We start from the raw sequence: 24855 nt of genomic DNA, 5'->3' as shown, positions 1-24855 counted from the left end.
AGGGCAAGGAGATAAAGGACAGGGGGGGAGAAGAATGGGGCCAGGGCAAGGAGATCGGGGCCGGGGGAAAGAAGAATGGGGCCAGGGCAAGGAGATCAGGGACAGGGGGGGAGAAGAACGGGGCCAGGGCAAGGAGATCAGGAATGGGGGGGAGAAGAACGGGGCCAGAGCAAGGAGATCAGGGACAGGGGGGGAGAAGAACGGGGCCAGGGCAAGGAGATCAGGGACAGGGGGGGAGAAGAACGGGGCCAGGGCAAGGAGATCGGGGACGGGGGGGAAAGAAGAATGGGGCCAGGGCAAGGAGATCGGGGATGGGGGGGAAGAAGAACGGGGCAAGGGCAAGGAGATCGGGGATGGGGGGAAGAACAACAGGGCCAGGGCAAGGAGATAAAGGACAGGGGGGGAGAAGAATGGGGCCAGGGCAAGGAGATCGGGGCCGGGGGAAAGAAGAATGGGGCCAGGGCAAGGAGATCAGGGACAGGGGGGGAGAATAACGGGGCCAGGGCAAGGAGATCAGGAATGGGGGGGAGAAGAACGGGGCCAGAGCAAGGAGATCAGGGACGGGGGGGAGAAGAACGGGGCCAGGGCAAGGAGATCAGGGACAGGGGGGGAGAAGAACGGGGTCAGGGCAAGGAGATCGGGGACGGGGGGGAAAGAAGAATGGGGCCAGGGCAAGGAGATCGGGGATGGGGGGGAAGAAGAAAGGGGCCAGGGCAAGGAGATCAGGGACAGGGGGGAAGAAGAACGGGGCCAGGGCAAGGAGATCAGGGACAGGGGGGGAGAAGAACGGGGCCAGGGCAAGGAGATCAGGGACAGGGGGAAAGAAGAACGGGGCTAGGGCAAGGAGATCGGGGATGGGGGGGAAGAAGAAAGGGGCCAGGGCCAGGAGATCAGGGACGGGGGGGAAGAAGAACGGGGCCAGGGCAAGGAGATCAGGGATGGGGGGGGAGAAGAACGGGGCCAGAGCAAGGAGATCAGGGACAGGGGGGGAGAAGAACGGGGCCAGGGCAAGGAGATCAGGGACAGGGGGGGAGAAGAACGGGGTCAGGGCAAGGAGATCGGGGACGGGGGGGAAAGAAGAATGGGGCCAGGGCAAGGAGATCGGGGATGGAGGGGAAGAAGAAAGGGGCCAGGGCAAGGAGATCAGGGACAGGGGGGAAGAAGAACGGGGCCAGGGAAAGGAGATCAGGGACAGGGGGGGAGAAGAACGGGGCCAGGGCAAGGAGATCAGGGATGGGGGGGAAAGGAGAACGGGGCTAGGGCAAGGAGATCGGGGATGGGGGGGAAGAAGAAAGGGGCCAGGGCCAGGAGATCAGGGACGGGGGGGAGAAGAACGGGGCCAGGGCAAGGAGATCAGGGACAGGGGGGGAGAAGAACGGGGCCAGGGCAAGGAGATCAGGGACAGGGGGAAAGAAGAACGGGGCTAGGGCAAGGAGATCGGGGATGGGGGGGAAGAAGAAAGGGGCCAGGGCCAGGAGATCAGGGACGGGGGGGAAGAAGAACGGGGCCAGGGCAAGGAGATCAGGGATGGGGGGGAGAAGAACGGGGCCAGGGCAAGGAGATCAGGGACAGGGGGGGAGAAGAACGGGGTCAGGGCAAGGAGATCGGGGACGGGGGGGAAAGAAGAATGGGGCCAGGGCAAGGAGATCGGGGATGGAGGGGAAGAAGAAAGGGGCCAGGGCAAGGAGATCAGGGACAGGGGGGAAGAAGAACGGGGCCAGGGCAAGGAGATCAGGGACAGGGGGGGAGAAGAACGGGGCCAGGGCAAGGAGATCAGGGACGGGGGGGGAAAGAAGAACGGGGCTAGGGCAAGGAGATCGGGGATGGGGGGGAAGAAGAAAGGGGCCAGGGCCTGGAGATCAGGGACGGGGGGGAGAAGAACGGGGCCAGGGCAAGGAGATCAGGGACAGGGGGGGAGAAGAACGGGGTCAGGGCAAGGAGATCGGGGACGGGGGGGAAAGAAGAATGGGGCCAGGGCAAGGAGATCGGGGATGGGGGGGAAGAAGAACGGGGCCAGGGCAAGGAGATCAGGGACAGGGGGGAAGAAGAACGGGGCCAGGGCAAGGAGATCAGGGACAGGGGGGGAGAAGAACGGGGCCAGGGCAAGGAGATCAGGGACGGGGGGGAAAGAAGAACGGGGCTAGGGCAAGGAGATCGGGGATGGGGGGGAAGAAGAAAGGGGCCAGGGCCTGGAGATCAGGGACGGGGGGGAGAAGAACGGGGCCAGGGCAAGGAGATCAGGGACAGGGGGGGAGAAGAACGAGGCCAGGGCAAGGAGATCGGGGATGGGGGGAAGAAGAACGGGGCCAGGGCAAGGAGATCAGGGACAAGGGGGGAGAAGAATGGGGCCAGGGCAAGGAGATCGGGGACGGGGGGAAAGAAGAATGGGGCCAGGGCAAGGAGATCGGGGATGGGGGGGAAGAAGAAAGGGGCCAGGGCAAGGAGATCAGGGACAGGGGGGGGAGAAGAACGGGGTCAGGGCAAGGAGATCAGGGACAGGGGGGGAGAAGAATGGGGCCAGGGCAAGGAGATCAGGGACAGGGGAGGAGAAGAACGGGGCCAGAGCAAGGAGATCAGGGACAGGGGGGGAGAAGAACGGGGCCAGGGCAAGGAGATCAGGGACAGGGGGGGAGAAGAACGGGGCCAGGGCAAGGAGATCAGGGACAGGGGGGGAGAAGAACGGGGTCAGGGCAAGGAGATCGGGGACGGGGGGGGAAAGAAGAATGGGGCCAGGGCAAGGAGATCAGGGATAGGGGGGAAGAAGAACGGGGCCAGGGCAAGGAGATCAGGGACAGGGGGGGAGAAGAACGGGGCCAGGGCAAGGAGATCAGGGACAGGAGGGGAGAAGAATGGGGCCAGGGCAAGGAGATCAGGGATGGGGGGGGGAAGAAGAACGGGGCCAGGGCAAGGAGATCAGGGACAGGGGGGGAGAAGAACGAGGCCAGGGCAAGGAGATCGGGGACGGGGGCAGAGGCGGATCGGACATGGCGAGCGGGGGACGGGTGGGCGAGTGAGCGGGAGTTAGAAATGGCGAGTGAGGGGCGGACGGGGGAGCGAGCGGGCAGGGGGGCATCAGACATTGTGTGGGGGGGGGAATCTGGGGCAGGGAGAGCTTGGGAACCCTTTTTTTTAAAAAAAAATCACAACCTACCTTTCTTGTTGGTGCACACATGGCCCCTTTAAACAAACAAAAAAATGGCCGACGCGATGGGACTTTCCTTTACCCCGTCGCGTGTTATGTGTAGACAGGAGCGACAGCCCGTGCTACTTCTAGCACGGACTGGCCCCTCTACAGGCCTGGATTCCCAGGTAGGTCTAGCAAAGCCCCAAATTGGCGGCTATCACTACATCTTGTGGTAGTGAATTCCATAGTTTAAATATGCACTGTGTAAAGAAGTACTTCCTTTTATCTGTCTTGAATCTCCCACCAATCAGCTTCATGAGATGACCCCGGGTTCTAGTATTTTGAGAGAGGGACAAAAAAGTCTCCCTCTCCACATTCTACACAATATTTAGAGGCTAAACAACACAGAGGCTTATCCAGCAATAAGTCCTAAGTTAGCTGCTGGGTTTTTTAGTCCCTAAACAATCCAGTGGTCCAGGTTCACACGTCACACTCCACAACCTACGAAGTAGCTGATCATGGGTTATACAGTGAACAGACGAGGCGGGCACACTGCAGGCAGTGCCCCCCCCCTTGTTGCCACTTATGCATGACAACGTATTGGCTTTTAAACAGATGGGTTGTTACATGTGAGCCAAGGCCATTGACTTTACATTATTATTATTATTATTATTATTATTATTATTATTATTATTATTTATATAGCACCATCAATGTACATGGTGCTGTACAGAGTAAAACAGTAAATAGCAAGACCCTGCCGCATAGGCTTACAATCTAATAATACCTGAAAGAGAGTCATCAGTACCTGGAAAATCAAAAGTTCTTTATATCTTATTATTATATCTTGCAAAAGCAAAGCAAAATGACTGTTATGTCATAAACACATATAAAAAGCATTTAATGAGCATTCTATAATTTTAAAAATCCAATTGCTCTAAAATCCCAACACATTTTATTTGGATATGTCTCAATGACTGAAATACTAAAATACTTAGAAGTACATAATTTAGGAGATGAATACATAAATGAGAGATGAATTAAGAAATTAAACTGCGATGCTTTTTAGTTGTCATTGTAAAACCCTTGAAAAGGAGTATTTTGAGTCAAAAGCATCAAGATTTTATAGTTTATTTGGTCTTTTAAAATGACAGAACCTGCATTAAAGTCTTCTCATATTATGTTTGACAAAGCAATTGGCTTCGGTTTCATATGACTCAAAGAATGTTGCTAGTGACTAGCTTGATCATCATTATATCTTGACCCATGTAAATTTCATCTCAGGATAAGGAATCATGTAAACCGGCGTGGCTTTCAAGCTTAGCACGTTAACAGGAACTCTGACCACTTTCTGTTATGAAAACCCTGGGCAACACAAAAGACATGTCTGGGACATGTCTAGGAGCACTGGCTGGTTCTACTGGGCCTTGTTGCCTCCCTGGCCACTTTCTCCACACCATGGATTAGTTTGTGCACCTCTGTCATGAATCCCCTCACTCGACTGTTTTCTACGCTAAACAATTGCAGCTGTTGTGGTAACCTTCCCTAACAGGGGAATTACTCCAGCCCCTAGACCAATTTAGTTGCCCATCTCTGCACTTTTACCAGCTCCACAATGTCTGTTTTTTAGGTGAGGAGACCAGAATGGTACGCAGGATCTTGGCAGGTTTATTTTCAATTCCTTTCCTAATTTACCTTTTCCACAGCAGCCACACACTGGCTCATCATTTTCAGAGACGTTTTGAAGTCAAATGTGACTGTGTTGGACCTTCTGTAACCTTCACCTTTTTCAAGAGTTATTTGATATATTAAAAAGATGAGCTTACCTGTGCTAGAGATGTGTCTTTGAATTCTTGGAATTCCAGCCCCCTTCCAGTTTGCAGAGGCAAGAGTGTCTGAGGGTGAGAAACAGAAACACACAAAGATATGTCTGATATCATTCAGAAAGAGGGTAATTGTGCTTTTGTGCATCCACAGCAGGGGTGCAGAATAACTCTGGGCAAGCATGTTGGAGGCCTCATGCCAGCAGTGGGTGGGGCCACAACATGAAATGGCATCTGGCCCCAACAATATTGCCTCTCATTCTTCTACAGGCATTTCTATATGAGGCTTTTATCCTACACCTTTGCTGGGCTTCTGCTTTGAGATTCTTTGCAGGATTAAGACTGGCTCCTTTACACTTGCTTTTTTGGTGGGGGAGGGATGTCTTTCTCTGACTTTCTATATGTTTAATTTTACAGCCACTAGATGGGGCTGTGGTATAGCAGAATAGCACTATTACGTGTTACAACTATAACGCCATTCAGAAAAACACTGCACTTTCCTCGATCTAAAAACCCCACACATAATAATAATTGCAATGCATGGGAGAGGCCCTGAGGATGAGGACATTGTATAAAGGATACACAAACTACTGTGAGTGAGTAGACACGAATGCACAATACAATTCTTTTACAGAAAGGCTCTACATCTTCCCTCCCCCATTGCAATCAGGCTTTTAAACTTCTCCATTGGTGGTAATGTGACATTTCCCCCCCCCCCTTAAAAATACCCCACTGCTGCAATGAAGCGTCTAACAAGCCTCTATTGGTGCCAGTAGGGGGCTTTTAACAACGCTAAATGCAGCAGGGGAGGAGCAATTTTAAGGGGGTTGCAGTGTTGGGAAGGAGCAACACCTGCAAATGCCACCCATAATGCAATGCGGCTTTAAAACTCTCCAGTCTCACTAATGGAGGCTTTTAAAAAGCTTCACTTGTAGCATGGGAGGTAGAGGGGGAACCTCTGGTTGGAAATAAGGGCAGGGGGTGGGTCAGAAACTCTCATGGATCTGACCAGGCCCTGGGGCTGGATATTCCTTATCCCTAGGATGTAAATAAAATCACTTTACCACCACTTGAGTCCAGCAGAGTTGAATGTTTAGAGTTGAAGAAAAAGGAAAAAGATGCTGTAAAGGAAAGGAAATTCAAAAGTAAATTCAGAAGGAATCTCTTAGATCTGTAAAGTGTTAAAATGAAGTGGTAATAATACTAACGCTTTAACCACACACATTAACATCCAAGCAAATGAACCACGTGCACACACACACAAACCCAGTGCCATTTGTTACACCAAAAATATTGCTTTTGTTTTGATTTCTCTGTCCATATTTCTCTTGTCCATATTTTCTTAGTAACCCTGGAATTGTTCTGTGGTTTTGATCCCATCATTTTTAGTCCAGGAAAATTACCCCGCCCCCTCCAAAAAAAGGCCCTGGACCCAGGAGAAATTTGGAAAAAGCTGAAATTTGGTACATAATTGCAATTTGAGTTCCTGGATATCATACTAAATGAGCAATCTTATGCATGTTTAGACAGAAAAGGGTCCTATAAAAAGGTCCTATAACTTGGGCTGGGGAATGCTGGGAGATGTATGATTTTTTTTTTAATCTAAACATGCATAGGATTGTGCCTTAAGAGTCCCAAACAATCCCATCTGGGTAACAGATGCCATCTTGGAAAATAATGGCCATTATATACATATGAAAAACACAGTAATATGGGTTCTGTACCACCTAGGATCATGACTTTGATGTGTACACTCAGCTGTTCAGAGTAAATAGATGGGGAAATGAGGAGAATCGTGTTTGAAATTTGATCATTGGGTGAAAGTGGTTTTTGTTTGTCCCATCGTGATACTGTATCTGAAGGCATTTGAAAGATTTGCACAGTATCTGTTAAAATGAAAAATTATGGTGAGGAACGGATATGACCATTGAACTAATGAGGGTAATGATGGCAATCAGTGGACTTACTCATATAAGACACCAATTCCACTGTGGTCTGAGGGCTTCATGCTATGCCTGCATCATCTTGACTGGTAGACTCATTTGATGTATCAGCAAAATCTACAGTGATCTTCTAAAGCAATAAACAACGTGGGACTAGGATACCTGAGAGAGCGCCTTCTCCCTTACCACCCTGCCCGATCACTGGGGTCACTGGAGGGCATGCTCCTGGCGGTTCCACGTTGACCTGTGGCCTGATTGGAATCTACCAGGAGAAGAGCCTTTAGTGTAGTGGCCCCTTCTCTGCGGAACTCTCTGCCCCTGGAGGCGCCAACACTAGGCTGCTTCTGGCGCCCCCTGAAAACATCTCTGTTTCGAGAAGCCTTCCCCAACTGACTACCCACTATTTTTCTGGCTCCTTTGTTTTTTAATTGAATAATTTTTAATTTGCTTTTTTAATCTCCTTTCTTTTACTCTTTATATTTATGTTCACCACTTTGGAATCTGTGTTAGATAATTGAGCGGCATTTAAATGTTGTAAATAAATAAATAACTCTTTCATTCATACACACATGAAACATTTCAACACTCTCACTCTCTCATTCATATTCATACACACACAGACACCTAGCTCCCCTTCTTGTAACCTAGCTGCTGTGAGCAGCAGTTAGCTCCTCTTCTGGCCTTTGGCTTGAATCAAGTGGGTTAGGACAGGCTGCTTGCATGGGACAGAGGGACAATGGTGGTGTTGTTTGCAGCATGTGGGTTGTGAGACTGCCACTGCTGTAATGCCACAGCATAAGCAGGTTCCTTGCATGCATGAGTAGCCAAGCTGGCCCAAAATGATACACAGCCTGCATATCAACCAAAAAACTCAATTTAACAGTGTTTAGTTGTTAGTGGGCCACTCAACCATTGCCACTTCTCCCTTGACCAATTTGTCCCATTTCAGATGTTATGTGTCCACTGCACAGATTCAAAATAAACTTCTGGGTGGAGATTTTTCTTTCTCATATTGCTCAGTGCAAATGCATCAACAACACATACATGTACAAAACAAAACAACAAATAAATAAGGAGGGGGTGTCCCCTTGCTCACATTCTTTCCTTGGTGTCTGCCATTCCACTGCTTGCCAAAATTTTCAAATGTTGTGATAGCTAATATTGTCTACAGTCTTGGAGGGGGTTTTCTAGACAATCTTATGGCCTCTGGGATGCTATCTAGAGACTACAGAATTGTGCTGTGACCAATTTATTAGGGATGTGCTCCGCTTCTAATCGGACCGGCAAATTAGAAGCGGAGCGGGGTGCTTCGCCTCCTCTTAAGGCGGAGGCGAAGAGGATTGGGGGGCCGGCAGAGCATGGCGAAGAGGATCGAGGTGAAGGTGGATCCTTCGCCTCGATCCGGAGCTCCGCCAGAAAGGTAAGTGGGGTTTACCGGGGTTTACCGGGCCCTGCCACTGTTGCTGTCGCCCATGGACAGCGGCAGGGCCCGGTAACCCCCCCTCCTCTCCCTTACCTGCCTCCATCCGTGGTCCGTCGGCTTCTTCAATTGAGCCCACGGTTCAACCAGGAAGTCTAGGCCGCGGGCTCAATTGAAGAAGCCGACGGACCGCAGACGGAGGCAGGTAAGGCCCCCCTCCCCCTTGGTCCCTTATCGGGCTCTGCCGCCATCGCCGCACGGGCGGCGACGGCAGCAGGGCCTGGTAAACCCCCACCCACCCTCCTCTCCCGGCCTTACCTGGCACCACTCCCCTCCACTGCGGAGCTCCGATTCAGAGCCGGAGCTCCGCGGTGAAGAGAAGCGGAGTATGGGCGGAGCGGCGCGGAGTGGGCCGATCCGAAATTTTTGGATCAGCCTGCGGGGCGGAGCAGGGGGTCCGTGCACACCCCTACAATTTATTGTGACATAAACTTTTTGATTTGTAATATTTAGAATCTGGTGTAGAACATGGCAACCTTGGAGCAACTGCCATGTTCTGAGCCACTGAAAATTATCAATTAACTGAGGGTAGGACCCAGCCGTTTCAGATTCCCCTCCACCACGGGGAAATCCAGTACAGTGACGTATCTGTTCAACTGCTTTTTTAATCCAATGTGTAAACCAGGCGCTCAGTTATCTTTTATGTTCCCAGCACCATAGCCTCTAGGTATTTCCTAGGCAATCCCATTCATCCTCCAATCAATATAGTTGTGGATTCCTTTCAAAGAGTGAATTTTACCTTTACTTGGCCTTTTCTTAATTCCTTGTGGCAATAACGATGAAGAGTTGACATCTTTATTCTCTTTAATCTCCATCCCTGTCAAATGGAGAGATATGCTAATATGAACACTTCCTGCTTTAGAAGTTCATGCTTATGTAGCAATAAAACCCCTAAATTCAGGGACATGCTAGATGTTACGCTACAGCCACATGTAATGTAATCGCTATAGCTGCTTCTTCACTGCGAAGTAGTAGTAGGTGGCTGTTGTAGCACAAGGGGGGTGGATAAGGATGGAGTATTTAACTCGTTCCCTACAGGTTACTTTTCACTTGGAAGTGCCAGAATTTCCCCCCAATGAGGCTCCTGACATATGTTTGCAATGGTCACTCCATATGCTTCCTAATCAATAGAACAGCAAATCAATGGAATAGGATACCTGTAAATATCTATTCTAGGCCTTTGTTTCAGAGAAGAAGTGATCAGCATTTGTTGTGGATTATTTAAGTCAAGGAAATATTGCCAGATAGCTAATATTTATTATCAGCCATTCCACCTGGTTGCAGCAGAGGGAGAGATGGGACAGAAGGGCCCACTGTACCTGCTCTCTCTTGCTCTCTCTCTCTCTCTCTCTCCCCCCTTATGTTTGTTTTCCTCATTCCTCCCCATCTTTTTTCTTTTTGTGTCAAGGTGTAGGAGGCTGCCAGAGCTCACCACATTGCCTGCTCCCCTACCAGTTTTGGTGGGGGCTGAGCCAGACGAGCTGTGAGTGGTGCCACCAAGTTCTGATGTTGAGGATGGGTTCCACTCACTCATTGGGTTTCCTGCCAACCCACATTATTGCTGTTATTATTACAGTATTTAAGGTTCCCTAAGCATTTTGGAAAGATTAAAAATGAGGTAGCTCTTGCCCACAAGATTACAATTTAAAAGACATGTGTCAGCAGTTTTGCACGGGGCCTTCCTATAATGACAGGCAAGTCTTTAGTTCAGGATTCAGAATTCTGGCATTCCCACGCCAGACTGAGGTAGACTGGTAAGGTACTCAGCCCCCATTGTATAAGTTCATTGAACATATACATATCCCTCTTGTCTTTCTTTGGAGGGTCAGCTGGTGACCACATTCCTGCTGTACCTATGGACCACCTTTGTCTGTAGGTATCTGCAGGAGTATTCTGGGTGTGGCCAGTGGCAAGGTATGTAGGTGGGGAGAAGGGCTGTCTTTATCTTGGCTGTCCAAGCTCCTGCTCCAGTCACCCCCTGCCACACTGGCTTGGGGGTTGGACTTCCTTTGCTTTTTCCCCTGTCTTCCCCCCCTTATCCTGTTCCTACTGCCTATTGCTTTTCCCTTTCTCCTTCTTTCCTCAAGCTGCTATCCTCCTGTTCTCCTTTTTCTTTCTCCTTCCTCTTGTGCAAGCATGAATGTGTGCAAATGCAAATTTGTGCTAATTCACCATGGTGCAAATTCACATTCACACCTGCATGATTGTGCACTTTGGACTATGGAGGAAGTCCATGTTTGGGGCATTTTCTTTTTGCTTACTTTCCAAAGGTTTATTTGTGCGACACCCTATTTGGTTCACTCCCCTGGGTGAAATTGCACAGGATTTTGAAGGTGGATCAGGTGCCTCCCAACTAGAGGAAGCTGCCTATGAAGTCTGATCCCAATCCTGCAAACCATCAAGTGTTAATAGGTATATGATTCCATCTTGCCATGCAACTCTATAGGTGAACAAATTAACTCATGGCGCCCTACAGATGGCATGATAACCCAAGGTAGGTTAAAAAAAAACCTACTTCAGACCATAGGTTATTAGAGTGCATTATTTCAGGCAAATAGCACATTGTGACTTTAAAAAAAAACTCCAAACAAGCAACACAATAACCCATGATGGGTTAAATAATCCACAATGTGTGGATGTCAGACTTTGAAGCTCTGGGAAGGAAACTCAAGAACTTTGGGGCTCAGAAAGTTTTCTCATCCATCCTCCCAGTTCTTGGAAGAGGATTGGAAAAGGAAAGAAAAATACTCCGGGTGAACAACTGACTACGAAGGTGGTGCCGACATGAGATTTTTGGATTCTGGGACAACAGGCTACACTACTTTGAAGATGGACTGCTGGCAAGGGATGGGTTGCACCTCACAAGGGCTGGGAAGAATGTGTTTGGCCACAGCATGAAGAACTTGATCTGGAGGGCTTTAAACTGAATCTTATGGGGGCGGGAGACATAAACTTCAAGGCAACAATGGATGTAGGCCCATGCACCATAACACAGAGAACAGCTCCAATAGTGCCTCCAAATAGTGTCCACAACAATGTAGGAATGAAGCCAGACTATAAAGCACATGGTCTTCGATGTCTATATACTAATGCCCAGAGTATTGGGGGGGGGGAACAGAATGAATTTGAACTCTTACTACAAGAAGGCAAATACGACTTGATAGGTATAACTGAAACTTGGTGGAATGACTCCCATGACTGGAATATAGCCATTGAGGGATATAACTTGTTCAAAAAGAACGGGGGGGGGGGGGAAATACAACGGGAGGCAGAGTTGCACTATATGTTAAAAATACCTATCCCTGCACAGAAATACAGGAGGATGAGACTGGGAGCCCCATTGGGAGCATCTGGATTAAAATAAATGGGGCAAGGAATAAAAGGAGCATCATAGTCGGGAGCCTACTACCAACCACCCAATCAAGGAGAAGATGAGGAGGAAAATTGGGGGGGGGCAATTGCCAGTGTTTCAAGGAAGTGTGATGTAGTAGTGATGGGGGACTTCAATTACCCTGATATCTGTTGGGTGACAAATTCTGCCAAAAGCGGCCCTTCCAAGAAGTTCCTGACATGTGTGGGTGATAACTTTCTCCTACAGAAAGTGGAGGAAGGAACTAGAGGATCGGTAGTCCTTGACTTGATATTGACCAATAGGGATGACTTAGTGGATAAAGTGGCAGTTACGGGAACTCTGGGGGAAAGTGACCACGTCATACTTGAATTCTTGATTATGAAGGAGAAAAAAGTTGAGTGTAGCCATACACGTACTCTGGATTTTAGCAAAGCTGATTTTAATAAACTCAGAACTATGATAAGTACGGTCCCGTGGCAAGTGAGCCTAACGAGAAAAGGAGTGCAAGATGGGTGGGAGTTTTTTAAAAAGGAAATTTTAAAGGCACAATTACAACAAGGAAAAAAGATAGAAGAAACCAATGTGGCTCCACAAAAAGCTTAGAGATGACCTGAAAACAAAAACAAAAAGTATATATGTCAGAAGTGGAAGGCAGGCCAGGCTACAAAAGAAAAGTACAGACAGGAGGCACAGAAGAGCTGAAATGGCATCAGGAAGGCTAAAGCTGAGCATGAGCTGAGACTAGCGAGGGATGCTAACAGCAATAATTAAAAAGGCTTTCTTCAGATACATGGATAGTTAAAGACAGAGGAAAGAAATGGAGGTTCCACTGCTTAATGAGGATGGCAAATTGATAACAGATGACAAAGAAAAGGCCAAAGTGCTTAATTCTTACTTTGGCTCAGTCTTCTCCAAAAAGCCTGTCTTTGACCCCCTTGGAAAAAGTGAAGAACAAGCTGAATTGGAGTTTGGAAGCTTCATCCCACCAGCCTTATATTGTGCTGTTGCAGCGAAATCTATGCAAAAGACTCAAATGATGCCGACATTATAGTCTGCTTTAACTCAGATGACATCGACTATGTCCTGCTGTGATGGCAGTTCTTCCCCCCCTTATAGTGAAATATTTTGGTGTGGGAAAAGTCTGGTTCTTCCAAGCATGCAAAAGCACATCGCTCAAATTTCAACATGTGTTTTCATCCATCATTTTCAATGCGCTGTACTGTGGGAGTGTTTTTAAGGGGCAGTATTGCAGATGAAGGAGACGTGTGTGCAAATTCAAATCCTTTCCTCCTCCTGCTTCTGAACTCTCCCACTCCCTCCAGGCAGGAAAACAAGAGCAGCTAAATCCCCCAGTTGAACAAGCAAAAAGCAGCAGCAGCAGCAACCCTGACCCACATATATACAAATCAATCAGACAGGACAGCAAGGGAGGAAAGCGAGGGAGAAGAATCCTCCCGGTTTCCACTGCTTAATGAGGATGGCAAATTGATAACAGATGACAAAGAAAAGGCCAAAGTGCTTAATTCCTACTTTGCCTCAGTCTTCTCCCAAAAGCGGGTCTATGACCCCCCCCTGGAGAAAATGAAGCAGAAGTTGAGGGGGCAGGATTGCAGTTTGAGATTGATTTAAAAAATGGTCAAAGAACACCTAATGTCCTTGAATGAGTTCAAATCTCCAGGGCCCGATGAACTGCATCCTAGAGTAATGAAGGAGCTAGCGGAAGAACTCTCAGAACCTTTGTCTATTATCTTTGCAAAATCATGGAAGACGGGTGAGGTGCTGGATGACTGGAGGAGGGCTAACATTGTCCCTATCTTCAAAAAGGGCAAAAAGGAGGAACCTGGGAACTACCAGTCAGTCTGACATCCATCCCTGGGAAAATTCTAGAGCAGATTATAAAGAAGTCAATTTGTAAACACCTTGAAATCAATGCGGTGATCACTAGAAGCCAACATGAATTTGTCAAGAACAAGTCCTGTCAGACTAATTTGATCTCATTTTTTGATAAGGTAACCTCTCTTGTGGACCGTGGGAATGCTGTGGACATCATATATCTTGACTTCAGCAAAGCTTTTGACAAAGTACCACATGACATTCTGATTAATAAACTAGCTAAAAGTGGGCTAGATGGAACAACTATTAGGTGGATTCACAGTTGGCTACAGAATCAGACTCAAAGAGAACTCATCAATAGAACCTTCTCAAACTGGGTAGAGGCAACGAGTGGGGATACCGCAGGGCTCAGTCCTGGGCCCAGTGCTCTTCAACATTTTTATTAATGATTTGGACGAGGAGGTGCAGGGAACGCTTATCAAATTTGCAGATGACACCAAATTGGGTGGGATAGCTAATACCCTGGAAGACAGAAACAAACTTCAAAGTGATCTTGATAAATGCCAAGTTCTACATTTAGGAAATAGAAACCAAAGGCACAGTTACAAAATGGGGGATACTTGGCTCAGCAATACAACAAACGAGAAGGATCTTGGAATTGTTGTAGATCACAAGCTGAATATGAGCCAACAGTGCGATATGGCTGCAAGAAAGGCAAATGATATTTTGTAGGGATGTGCTCCACTTCTAATCAGACCGGCGAATTAGAAGCGGAGCGGGGGGCTTCGACTGCCCTTAAGGCGGAGGCGAAGAGGATTGGGGGCTGGCAGAGCGTGGCAAAGAGGATCGAGGTGAAGGCAGATCCTTCGCCTCGATCCGGAGCTCCGCCGGAAAGGTAAGTGGGGTTTACTGGGCCCTGCCACTGTCGCCTATGCGGCGACAGCGGCAGGGCCCGGTAACCCCCCCTCCTCTCCCTTACCTGCGTCCATCCACGGTCCGTTGGCTTCTTCAATTGAGCCCGCAGTTCAACCAGGAAATCTAGGCCGCACTTGCGGCCCAGACTTCCTGGTTGAACCGCGGGCTCAATTGAAGAAGCCGACGGACTGCGGACGGAGGCAGGTAAGGCCCCCCTCCCCCTTGGTCCCTTACCAGGCTCTGCCGCCATCGCCGCCCATAACCCGGTAACCCCCCCGCCCTCCTCTCCCGGCCTTACCTTTCGCCACTCCCCTCCACTGCGGAGCTCCGATTCGGAGCTGGAGCTCTGCGGCGAAGAAGAGCGGAGTATGGGCGGAGCGGCGTGGAGCGGGCCCATCTGAAATTTTCAGATCGGCCCGCGGGGCGGAACGGGGGGTCCATGCACACTCCTAATGTTTTGGGCTGCATTAATAGAAGTATAGCTTCCAAATCACATGAGGTACTGGTTCCTCTCTATTCGGCCCTGGTTAGGCCTCATCTAGAGTATTGCGTCCAGTTCTGGGCTCCACAATTCAAGAATGACACAGACAAGCTGGAGCGTGTTCAGAGGAGGGCAACCAGGATGATCAGGGGTCTGGAAACAAAGCCCTATGAAGAGAGACTGAAAGAACTGGGCATGTTTAGCCTGGAGAAGAGAAGATTGAGGGCAGACATGGGGCGTTACTAGACGAGGCTGTAGCGCGCGTTACCTTCCGCAGTCACGTCGAGGCTTCCAGATGACGTTCATGAGGATCCGCCGTTATCCTGCGGTGAAGCCTCTTTATCCCGACTTTAAAAAAGTGAGTTCTAGTGCGCCTTTTCCTGCCGTCCCGCGCTAATTCAGAGTACGTGTGGGAGGATGTGAGGTCACTGCGGTCCGTACTGGTCAGGAAAAGGCATGCTAAGGGGAGTGGCCAGCGGCTTCGGTCAAGCCGCCTCCGCCATTTGCGCGCAGTCCGCCAGCTGGGGCAGCGCGGCGGAGCGGCTTTTTTTATTATTTCCACAGTGACAGTTTGCGCAGGAACGGAGGACCGGAAAAGTGGCTGGTGACTCCTCGCGGTGGGCAGCTACTGTGGCCGCATAATGGCGGTGCTGTACACTGCGTGTTAGTGTGGGTACCAGGCTGGTAGAGGGCAGAGCTGTTTGTGGGCTGCTGCCATGGCTACGGCCAGATGTGGGTTGGCTCCTTGGGATGGGGCACAGGGCACAGAGGCGGTCATTGGCAGCGAGACCTCAGAGGCATGATGGGAGATGTAGGCACAGAGTGCCCATGCAGACGATTGACCTCGGGTCATATTACACCCGCCACGACCCCCATCAGGAAGTGAGCGCATCAATGTTGACCCTCAACAGCACCAGCAGCACTTCAGCTGGCACTGCCACTGCCACCGCCACCGCCGCTACCGGCTCTGGCTCCGCCACCGGCGGGGCCGGCGGCAGCATTGCTGATGGCTGCGCAAGTTTGCGGTTTTTCGGACTTGCGCAAACTGTGCAGCGAGCGAAAAAAAAAGCCGTGGCAATCAGGCCACTGTGGCTGCACAACCGTGCTCGCGGCGGCAGCAGCACAACCGGCGCAAACTTCCGCCACAAATCGAAGGACGGTGTGGATGATGAGGCGTCACGGCTGAACGGGAAAATCCGCTTTCACTGCTCCTCAACGACGGAACACCCGGTAGGTCTAGCAAAGCCCATGATAGCAGTCTTCAAATACTTAAAAGGTTGTCACACAGAGGAGGGCCAGGATCTCTTCTCGATCCTCCCAGAGTGCAGGACACGGAATAACGGGCTCAAGTTAAAGGAAGCCAGATTCCGGCTGGACATCAGGAAATACTTCCTGACTGTTAGAGCAGTACGACAATGGAATCTGTTACCTAGGGAGGTGGTGTGCTCTCCCACACTAGAGGCCTTAAAGAGGCAGCTGGACAAGCATCTGTCAGGGATGCTTTAGCGTGGATTCCTGCATTGAGCAGGGGGTTGGACTCGATGGCCTTGTAGGCCCCTTCCAACTCTGCTATTCTATGATTCTATGATTCTATGAAGCCAGATTCCAGCTGCACATCAGGAAAAACTTCCTGACTGTTAGAGCAGTACGACAATGGAACCAGTTACCTAGGGAGGCTGTGGGCTCTCCCACACTAGAGGCATTCAAAAGGCAGCTGGACAGCCATCTGTCAAGTATGCTTTATGCTGGATTCCTGCACTGCGCCAGGCACTTGATGGCCTTATAGGCTCCTTCCAACTCTACTATTCTGTGATTCCATGAATTAACCCACCATGGGTTTTCATGTCAGCTGAACTCCTTTCAGCTCTACGGTTCTATGAATTGTGTCTGGACTGATTTCTTTGTTTTTTCTTCTGCTCTACATCTCTCAGTAACTTCAACTCATCACTTAAGTTCTCATTTGTTACTGCCCTGACCTATGGACTTTTTGAAAAGTCACTATTTTAATTTCCTTAATATGAACCCATAATTATTCCAGCTGGTCTAAGTCTTTCAAGGACAGAAGCTAGTCCAGACTGAGAAAATGGACTGCTGCACCAGTGTCATCAAAACCCTGGACCAGCTAAGAATTTAACCTTTACCTTCATAACCAGGAAGTTCCAGTTTCTTCAGTGTTTCAGAAACAATTATCAAGGCAGCCTCATTCAATGTGTTCTCCTTGACACACACAGCTTTAAGGTCCTGTGAATCTATGTTTTCCAGCATGCCATCCACTGCATAGCGATGGAAAGAAATGAAATCTCCTTCCCCACAGCACTTGCATCGGTGAGCATGCCACTCCAGGTAACTGGCACATTTGAGATGCAAGGCTTTCTTCTGGCTCTTGAGCCAGAGCTCATAGGCTGCTTCTTGCAACAGTGGTGTGCAGAACCTCATGTCTTTGCAGTGCATCACTGTCTCCTCTTGCTTGAGCCTGTTAGCAACAATCAATCCAAGATCTGAAATACAAGGTGTAGTTTTGACTCAGTGTTTGCTCTATGAAAGCGTGGAATTCCTCCTGTACAAATCTATCATTGCTCAAATTTCAAAGGTCTTTAGCAAGTAAGAGTAGCTAAGCCCCTGTTGCTGGGTAGATTCTAAGGACATATCTAGTCCAGATGTTTTCCCCATTATGCTGGGTTGCACAGCCTGCTCATAAAGCCATGGTGCTCATGTACCATTGTGCTTTACTTGCGGAGGGTTTATATGAAAATGGGTATCTCACAAAACAGGTCCTAATTGAATCTAACCACCATGGGCTTTCCTTGTCCCTCACAAATGCCATGCTAGAAGCTCAGCAGGAGATGAGGGGGCAGCAATATAGTCCTGCCTAGGTAAGGCTCATTTAAGATATATCCATCAGCAGTTTAATATGAAATCCACATATAGAAAAATCTACAGAACTTGCTGTATCCCCCTTTGCCCTTTGAACATCCAAACTGAAGTGTTTTACGCAACATCTGTTTCTTATGAATATGCCTACCTGATCCTTGACCCATGGATTGCACAATTTTGGAGCAAATGCACAGTTCCTTGGAGAATGCTTCCTCAGATTGAGTAGCATTCAATTCTTTTCTTTCACTAAGGCACATAAAAATATGTGACTCCACAAGAGCTGCCAGTGTCTGGTTCATCTTCATCTTTGTCCATTCAGGGAGGATATGGAGGAGCAACTCTGTGGTGAAGCTCACACCAATGACAGCTGCACATTTCACCACCATCTGCTCTGAAGGGTTCATGTTGTCTATCTCAGCTAAGGCAATCCCTAATCAGAAAAAGTCACATCATGCAGTCAGAAAAGTAGTCTGAGTTTTAAGAATGTATCAGAATCCAGGCCAATAGCATGCTAAACCTAAGAATAGTGCAGTCAGGTTAAATAGACAGCTCCAGAGCTACCACATCTAAAACCAGGAGAGAGAGAGAGTTTACATGAAACTTGATTGAGAAAAGACATGGCAGATTTCAATTATGGTATAAGGAAAAATGAAACACCTAGATCATATTCTGTTGAGATAGAACATGGAACACTGAAAAGTCTTCTAACTATTCCTGAGAAGGTACAGTTGCCAAATACACAGGTCATGAAAAGCTAACCAAAGCTTTCGAATAAGAATGACACTACTCAAATCATTATTTGCTTCATATTTGGAAGCCATTGAGACTTGGACATGGGTGACTGGTGATCTGAACTACAAAGTTTTTCAACAGTGCTGATTTATTGAATTGTGGGTTTTTGTTTGTTGTATTTTTAAACAAAAACCAACCTGTTTGGAATAACAATACTACCTCCACAGGTGTAGATGCGCTTAATACTACTCTAACCTTTTCATATTAGGAGTTCTGCTTTTGATATGTTGAGAAAAGACATGGGAGACTCCAGCTACGGTATAACAAAAAATTAAACACTGAGATCATATTCTGTTGAGATACAACATGGAACACTGAACAGAAAGGTCTTTTTACTTTTCCTGAGAATTACCAAATAGAAATTGCAAACTAGGCATGTGCTCCACTCCGATTAGGAGCGGAGAAGCAGTAGCGAATTGGCCTGCTCCGCCTTACCCAGAGGCGGAGTAGAAGCGGACCGCAGACCCCTAGAAGCAAGGCGAAGAGAAGCAGCCATTTTTCGGAGCTCCTATGTCAGGCGGAGCGCTCCGATTGCCATCTTGAAAACATTTCGCCCATAGGATTGCATTGCAGGAAATAATCGTGGATAACTGGGTTGTTTTTGAAGCTATCGTTCTGAAAATTCTTGTGCTCAGAGAGTCGTGGATGGGGGTCATTTTGAGACTACTCTCACCTCTCTGCGTTGTGTGGGTCATGTGCTAGAATTTTTTAAAAATCGGGTAAACAAACGGACAGCGCGGGTCAAACGGTGGTTTTCGCCCATAGGATTGCATTGAGGAAAAGAATTGCGAATAACTGGGTTGATTTTTAAGCTATCGTTCTGAAAATTCTTGTGCACAGAGAGTCGTGGATGGGGGTCATTTTGAGACTACTCTCACCTCTCTGTGTGGTGCGGGTCGCGTGCTAGAATTTTTAAAAAAATCGGCGGGAAAAATACCTTTTTCAAAGGGCTGAGGGGCAGAGTCAGCTCCCGGTCATGATCACATGATCCCAAAGTTAGAGGAGGGGATAGGCAAAATGGGTAACTTGGGATTCTGGGAAACTTCTCTTTCTTAATCTGAACGGACTTTTCCCAGTGTTTTTTAACACAGTAGCCCCACCAAATGCACAAACACAACCTGAAATCATATACTAAGCCAATAATAAGAGATAGAAACACAGCACTGCTACCCACCCTAACTTTGGGGAACAACTGAAAAGATGTGGTGCAAGGGGATGAGCTCCCCTAGGGCATCTCATCGTGGACGTACCCCCACTCTCTCCTGTACTGGAAGGCCATCAGAGCCTTCCAAAGAGAGTAACCCGGTGGAGCAATGCCTATCATGAGTCGAAGTGAGCGTTCTACTTCTCTCTTAGTGGTGGAGCGATGCCTATTATGAGTTGAAGTGAGCGTTTACTTCTCAGAGCTCTCGTGGTGAAGCAATGGCTTTCATGAGTTGAACTGGCAGCTGCTTCCCCCTCCCCTGGGCACGTCCCCCTATTGCTGGTAAAAGACAGATATAGCCTTTTTTAAAAAATTCTTCTTGTTGTTTATTCAGCAACACTGCTGCTTTTAATTCCACCCCTCCTTTGTTTATTTATTCCATTTTATATGCATTACTGGCTTATCCTTGGCTCACTTCCTTATGCCCCCCAGAAATGCCAGCTGCATGCCTGCCTGCCTTCCCTCCCTCCTCCCCTGCCCACCTCGCAGGGATGTTGTGTGTGTGTGGCTTTGACTCAGGGGAGAAGTCCTTCCTGCGCTCACTTGGAGTTTTGGAAGTTCCAAATTTTGCAGGTTTAAGCCCTGCCAAAAAACAAGGGATGATGGGACTGCCTTGAGTCTCGGCGTGCATATGTATCCCTGGATAAGCTTTCATGGTGGTGAGTTTGAGGTGTTTTTTTAACGTGCAAAATTGACGGAGCTATGGAAAGGGGTGTTGGATTTTCATAAATTCCCCAAAAATCAGGGGATGATGGGACTGCCTTGAGTCTCGGTGTGCGTATGTATCCCTGGATAAGCTTTCATAGTGGTGAGTTTGAGGTTTCTAACGTGCAAATTGATGGAGCTATGGAAAGGGGTGTGAATGGGGTGCCCGATTTTCAAAAATTCCCCAAAAATCAGGGGATGATGGGATTGCCTTGAAACTTGGCATCCATGTGGACACGTGGATAAGCTATCATGGTGCCGAGTTTGAGGTTTCTAACATGCAAATTGACGGAGCTATCCCAAGGGGTGTGAATGGGGTGCCCGATTTTCAAAAATTCCCCAAAAATCAGGGGATGATGGGATTGCCTTGAAACTTGGTGTGCGTGTGTATACCCCCATGAGGTGTCATGGTGCCAAATGTGAGGTTTCTAACTTGAACAGAAAAAAAGTTGTATAATTTTTTAGCTTTCAATGCAACCCTATGGGGGGGAAAAACAGAGCTCCGATCCGGATCCGGAGCTCCGAGCGGAGCGGAGCGGAAGTGGGCGGAGCAGGGGCAGGGCGAAGCGGCCCGCTCCAAAAATTGCGGATCTGCAAGTGAAGCGGAGCGGGGGGTCCGTGCACACCCCTATTGCAAACTACACATGAAGTACCTGGAAACAACTTTGGGACTAAGTAATTAAGAGGCGGCTTTAATTACTTAGTCCCAAAGTTGTTTCCAGGTACTTCATGTGTAGTTTGCAATTCTGTTTGGTAATTACAACTCCTAAGAGTCGTTAGGAGAAGTGGGACAGGAAAAAGCTTTCTAACTCAGGAAGAGATTTATTACAGTCTCAGCAAAGGATGGAGGAAAAGGGAGGGGGCGATCAGTGACCACCCTCTATGTCACTTCCAATATATTGATAGAACAAAGGAGCTTGAGCATTAGAAAAAAGCGCTACACGTACTAGATTTAGATGCACAGTTAAGTGAAACAGCAACCGTAAGATTACAAGTGCTTCCAGACAGAGGGCTGCTAGTGCTACCACTCAGACAGCATTGTGCAGCCTTGCCATTTTTTCCCCTTAACTAATTTTCTGCAGTAAGAAAAAAAGAACCATTGGGAAAACATAGGAGGATTGCAAGTGGATGACATTGCCATCTGCCCCCACCCCAAAATTCTGCAAATGAGGCAGGGTGACGACTGCGCATTAAAAAGCTCATCTGGAAGCACTGTCAGATGAGGCATTTATTGTGGAATCGCCATGGCTTGTTCACTCACATATTACAGAGAGCTCACATAATGTTGTCATTCATTTGTAAACCTCCTTTGTTTTCGTAGTGCTTCTTCCATATATATTTTTCCTTACTGTACAATTTGGGGGTTGGGTGGGGAATGGAATAGCAGTACAATCCTTCTGCAACTGTGGACAGGAAAAACTGTGCCTGGGACATGGTATGGAGAGTGGTCTCTGAGGAGGTAGGATGATGTGTTGGGGATGGGTCCTCCCTCTGCTGCTTGCCATGCATTTCCAGTTGCAAGGCCGTTTCATGCCCTGCAATGGAAGTTCTTTCTCCAAAAGAGTTTGGTCTTTTGCTTCTTGAACCTGCTGTCTCGCTTCTGAAACAAGTTGCACACAACCCCCAAACCGTGAGAGCAGACTGTTTTAACCTACAGCAAAAATTAAAAAATAAAACTTGCTCATTTTGCTTTGGAAGCATTATAATATTCTTCAGTGGGCTGGTGTAAGAATACTTACTATGCTGAATTGCCTAAAGCACACCAGGGTTGAAGGTAGTGAAGCTTAGAGTGGGTGAGAAGAGTGAAACCAGAGTCAGTAAAACAGTTTAACATTGGGAGCTTGCTATTTGCTTATACTATCACCTTTTTCTCTGGTAATGTGTGATGCCATCTTAAGTTCCAGGTATTAAAGCATCGTAAGGCTCAAACAGCACCAAGGCCTTGTGTAATCTTGGAAGTTCCTTGAACCAGGTGTATTGGATTTCCAACCACAGTGGCAAGATTTCACAGAGATTGCCCCCAACTTCTCACCTTTTAATGTCGGAGGGAGCATGATGTTGTGCAGCTTCACATTCTGCCTGATTGTGCAAATGTACGACTCTTTCTCATTATCAAGGTCTTGGGAGTCTTGAGTCTTGAGAACAGTAGTAGCTTCATGGAGTAAAATAAAGGAAGAACAATTGGGCTAACAGTGTTGATATCAGGTTTTTAAAATATCTGACAAAACTCCAGGTAACAGCAGGATGCTTGGTACCCTTGGCAATTGGTTACAATTTGCTTTAGAGAGATACATGAGATTATACTTTCTCTGGAAAAATGGCAAATATTATATACACACAAATCTGGAAAAATATTGTGCCTTCCAATCAAAGTTATATTCTTAAAATTAATAATGTGAATACAATTTCTGCAACTTTGCTTATTTTGGATAAACTTGCTCCACTGGTGTTGCTTTGCACAATTAACATTGGGGTGGAGGTGGGGGAGTGGTGGTATTATTGCCAGAAGGACAGAAGGCTTCATCCCACCAGCCTTATATTGTGCTGCTGCAGCGAATTCTATGCAATGGACTCAAATGACGCGGACGTTATAGTCTGCTTTCCCTGCGAAGGACTCCGATGACATCGACTATGTCCTGCTGTGATTGCGTTTCTTCTGCCCCTCATAGCGAAATATTTTGGTGCATGGAAAGTCTGGTTCTTCCGGTCATGCAAAAGCAAATCACTCAAACTTCAACATGTATTTTCAAACATCGTTTCACTGTGCTGTTTTGTGGGCGTGGTTTCAAAGGGGGGGTTATTGCTGACAAAAGAGAGGGGTGTGCCAATTGAAAACTTTGCCTTCTCCTGCTTCCAAAATGCCCATTCTGCCACGCCCGGCACAGCCTGGGCGTGGGGAGGGATTTGCGGGTGTGGCAAGGTAGAGACGTGCCCATCGCAGATTGGGCAGGATTTCGCGCCACTGGGGCTGGGAGGGGTTTCAGTCTGGCTAAAAGCTGGCCACTTACCCCTCACAGACGCTCTTCCTTCTGCAGCTCTGGGAAAAGCAGCCCAGAATTGGCGGTGAACAGGTTTCACCGGAGCAGCAACATTGTCGGGCCTAGGCCCTAAGGTTTGCAGCGTGGGAGCAGATTTGCAGCACAGGAGCAGGAGCACGGCACAAACGGCTGTGCCGGCACGGGTTGGGCTACACGTGCACGTGGGGCAGAGGGCTCACGAGAGCCTGATTCCCTCTAATCCCGACTATCTTTGGAGGCTTGGAGTGTGTGTGCACTGGTTGGCCGGTTGTCTTTGGGGTGGGCGCCGAACCTGAGCTGGTTGTGTGCGCGTGCCCATCGGGCCCATGCGGTCAAGCGCGGCTGCAACACAGACAGGCCTGACCAGTTGGGCTCGACCAGTTGAGCTTAGCCCGGTCGGGCTCTGGTGGGGGGGAGCATGCACAGCTCAGGCTCGGAATCCCTCTAATCCCAGCCTATATCCGGGGGCTTGACAATCGGACGCAGCCCGGTGTGTCGGGCAGCGTGGGTGCGTGCAGGTTGGGCCGGGCATTTTTTTGGGGGGGTAGGCACCGGACCTGAGCTGGTCACGTGTGCGCGCCCATTGGGCGTGTGGGGGGGCACCCCTCTAATCCCGGCCTACATCCGGAGGCTCACCAATCGGGCACAGCCCAGTGTGTTGGGCCGCATGAGTGCGCACAGGTTGGGCCAGGTGCTTGCGAGGCCCTGGGCATTGGCTTCGCCGTGGATGAGCCCACTCAGGCAGGTGCATGGTGCCCACTTCTGCATGGTGGGCGGGACCCGCCCGGGATCGGGTGCTGCAGCGGCACGTGGGGGGGCAAGGTGAACCATGGGTTGTAAGGGTGTGGCTGCAAGGCACACCCTAAGACGTGTGGAGGCATGGTCAGCCCAGCGGGCTGGGCACCTCCCGGCCCTCACCATGTGGACTCGGCTGGAGCCGCGTGGGCACACCCACGGGGTTACCCGTCAGGTGTCTTCCCACTGCAGTGGGCGAGGCCTGCCCTGCACCCAGTTCTGGGGGAGTGGGGGGCTGGTGTGGTTGAGCCGCATGTCAACAGGGTTCCACTGTCAAGCATTCCCGGAGGGTGCGAGGCCCCTTGCAGGCCTCGCACCCTCCCACCTAGCGCCTCACGTCCCTCCCAGGGTGTCTTTGGTCCACCTGCAGGTGTAGGGCCCATTCCTGATGGGCAGCAGGAGCCAGCCCGGTCCTGCAACAGGCCTAGGGGGAGCAGGGGCTGGGGAGGGCCACTTCCTATGCAGCTCACAGTGGCCTTGAAACCGTGAGCCACTCAGAGAGCCCTGGCCATTCAGC

The 24855-nt window shown here is 49.0% G+C and overlaps 1 protein-coding gene across 1 annotated transcript in view; it reads right to left on the bottom strand.

The window, feature by feature from the left end:
- ADCY10 (adenylate cyclase 10) overlaps window positions 1-24855 on the bottom strand; it is a 165609-nt gene that overhangs the window by 66062 nt on the left and 74692 nt on the right. Inside the window, exons 19-22 of the mRNA XM_063133185.1 lie at window positions 22559-22678; window positions 17974-18255; window positions 17093-17449; window positions 4957-5019 (exon numbers count right to left, since the gene is read on the bottom strand). Coding sequence (XP_062989255.1) covers window positions 4957-5019; window positions 17093-17449; window positions 17974-18255; window positions 22559-22678 — 822 coding nt within the window. The remainder of the gene's footprint in view (window positions 1-4956; window positions 5020-17092; window positions 17450-17973; window positions 18256-22558; window positions 22679-24855) is intronic.

Source organism: Elgaria multicarinata, chromosome 1 (assembly GCF_023053635.1).
Source record: "Elgaria multicarinata webbii isolate HBS135686 ecotype San Diego chromosome 1, rElgMul1.1.pri, whole genome shotgun sequence".
Taxonomy (NCBI): Eukaryota; Metazoa; Chordata; class Lepidosauria; order Squamata; family Anguidae; genus Elgaria; species Elgaria multicarinata.
This window is presented reverse-complemented; position numbering and strand designations above follow the sequence as displayed.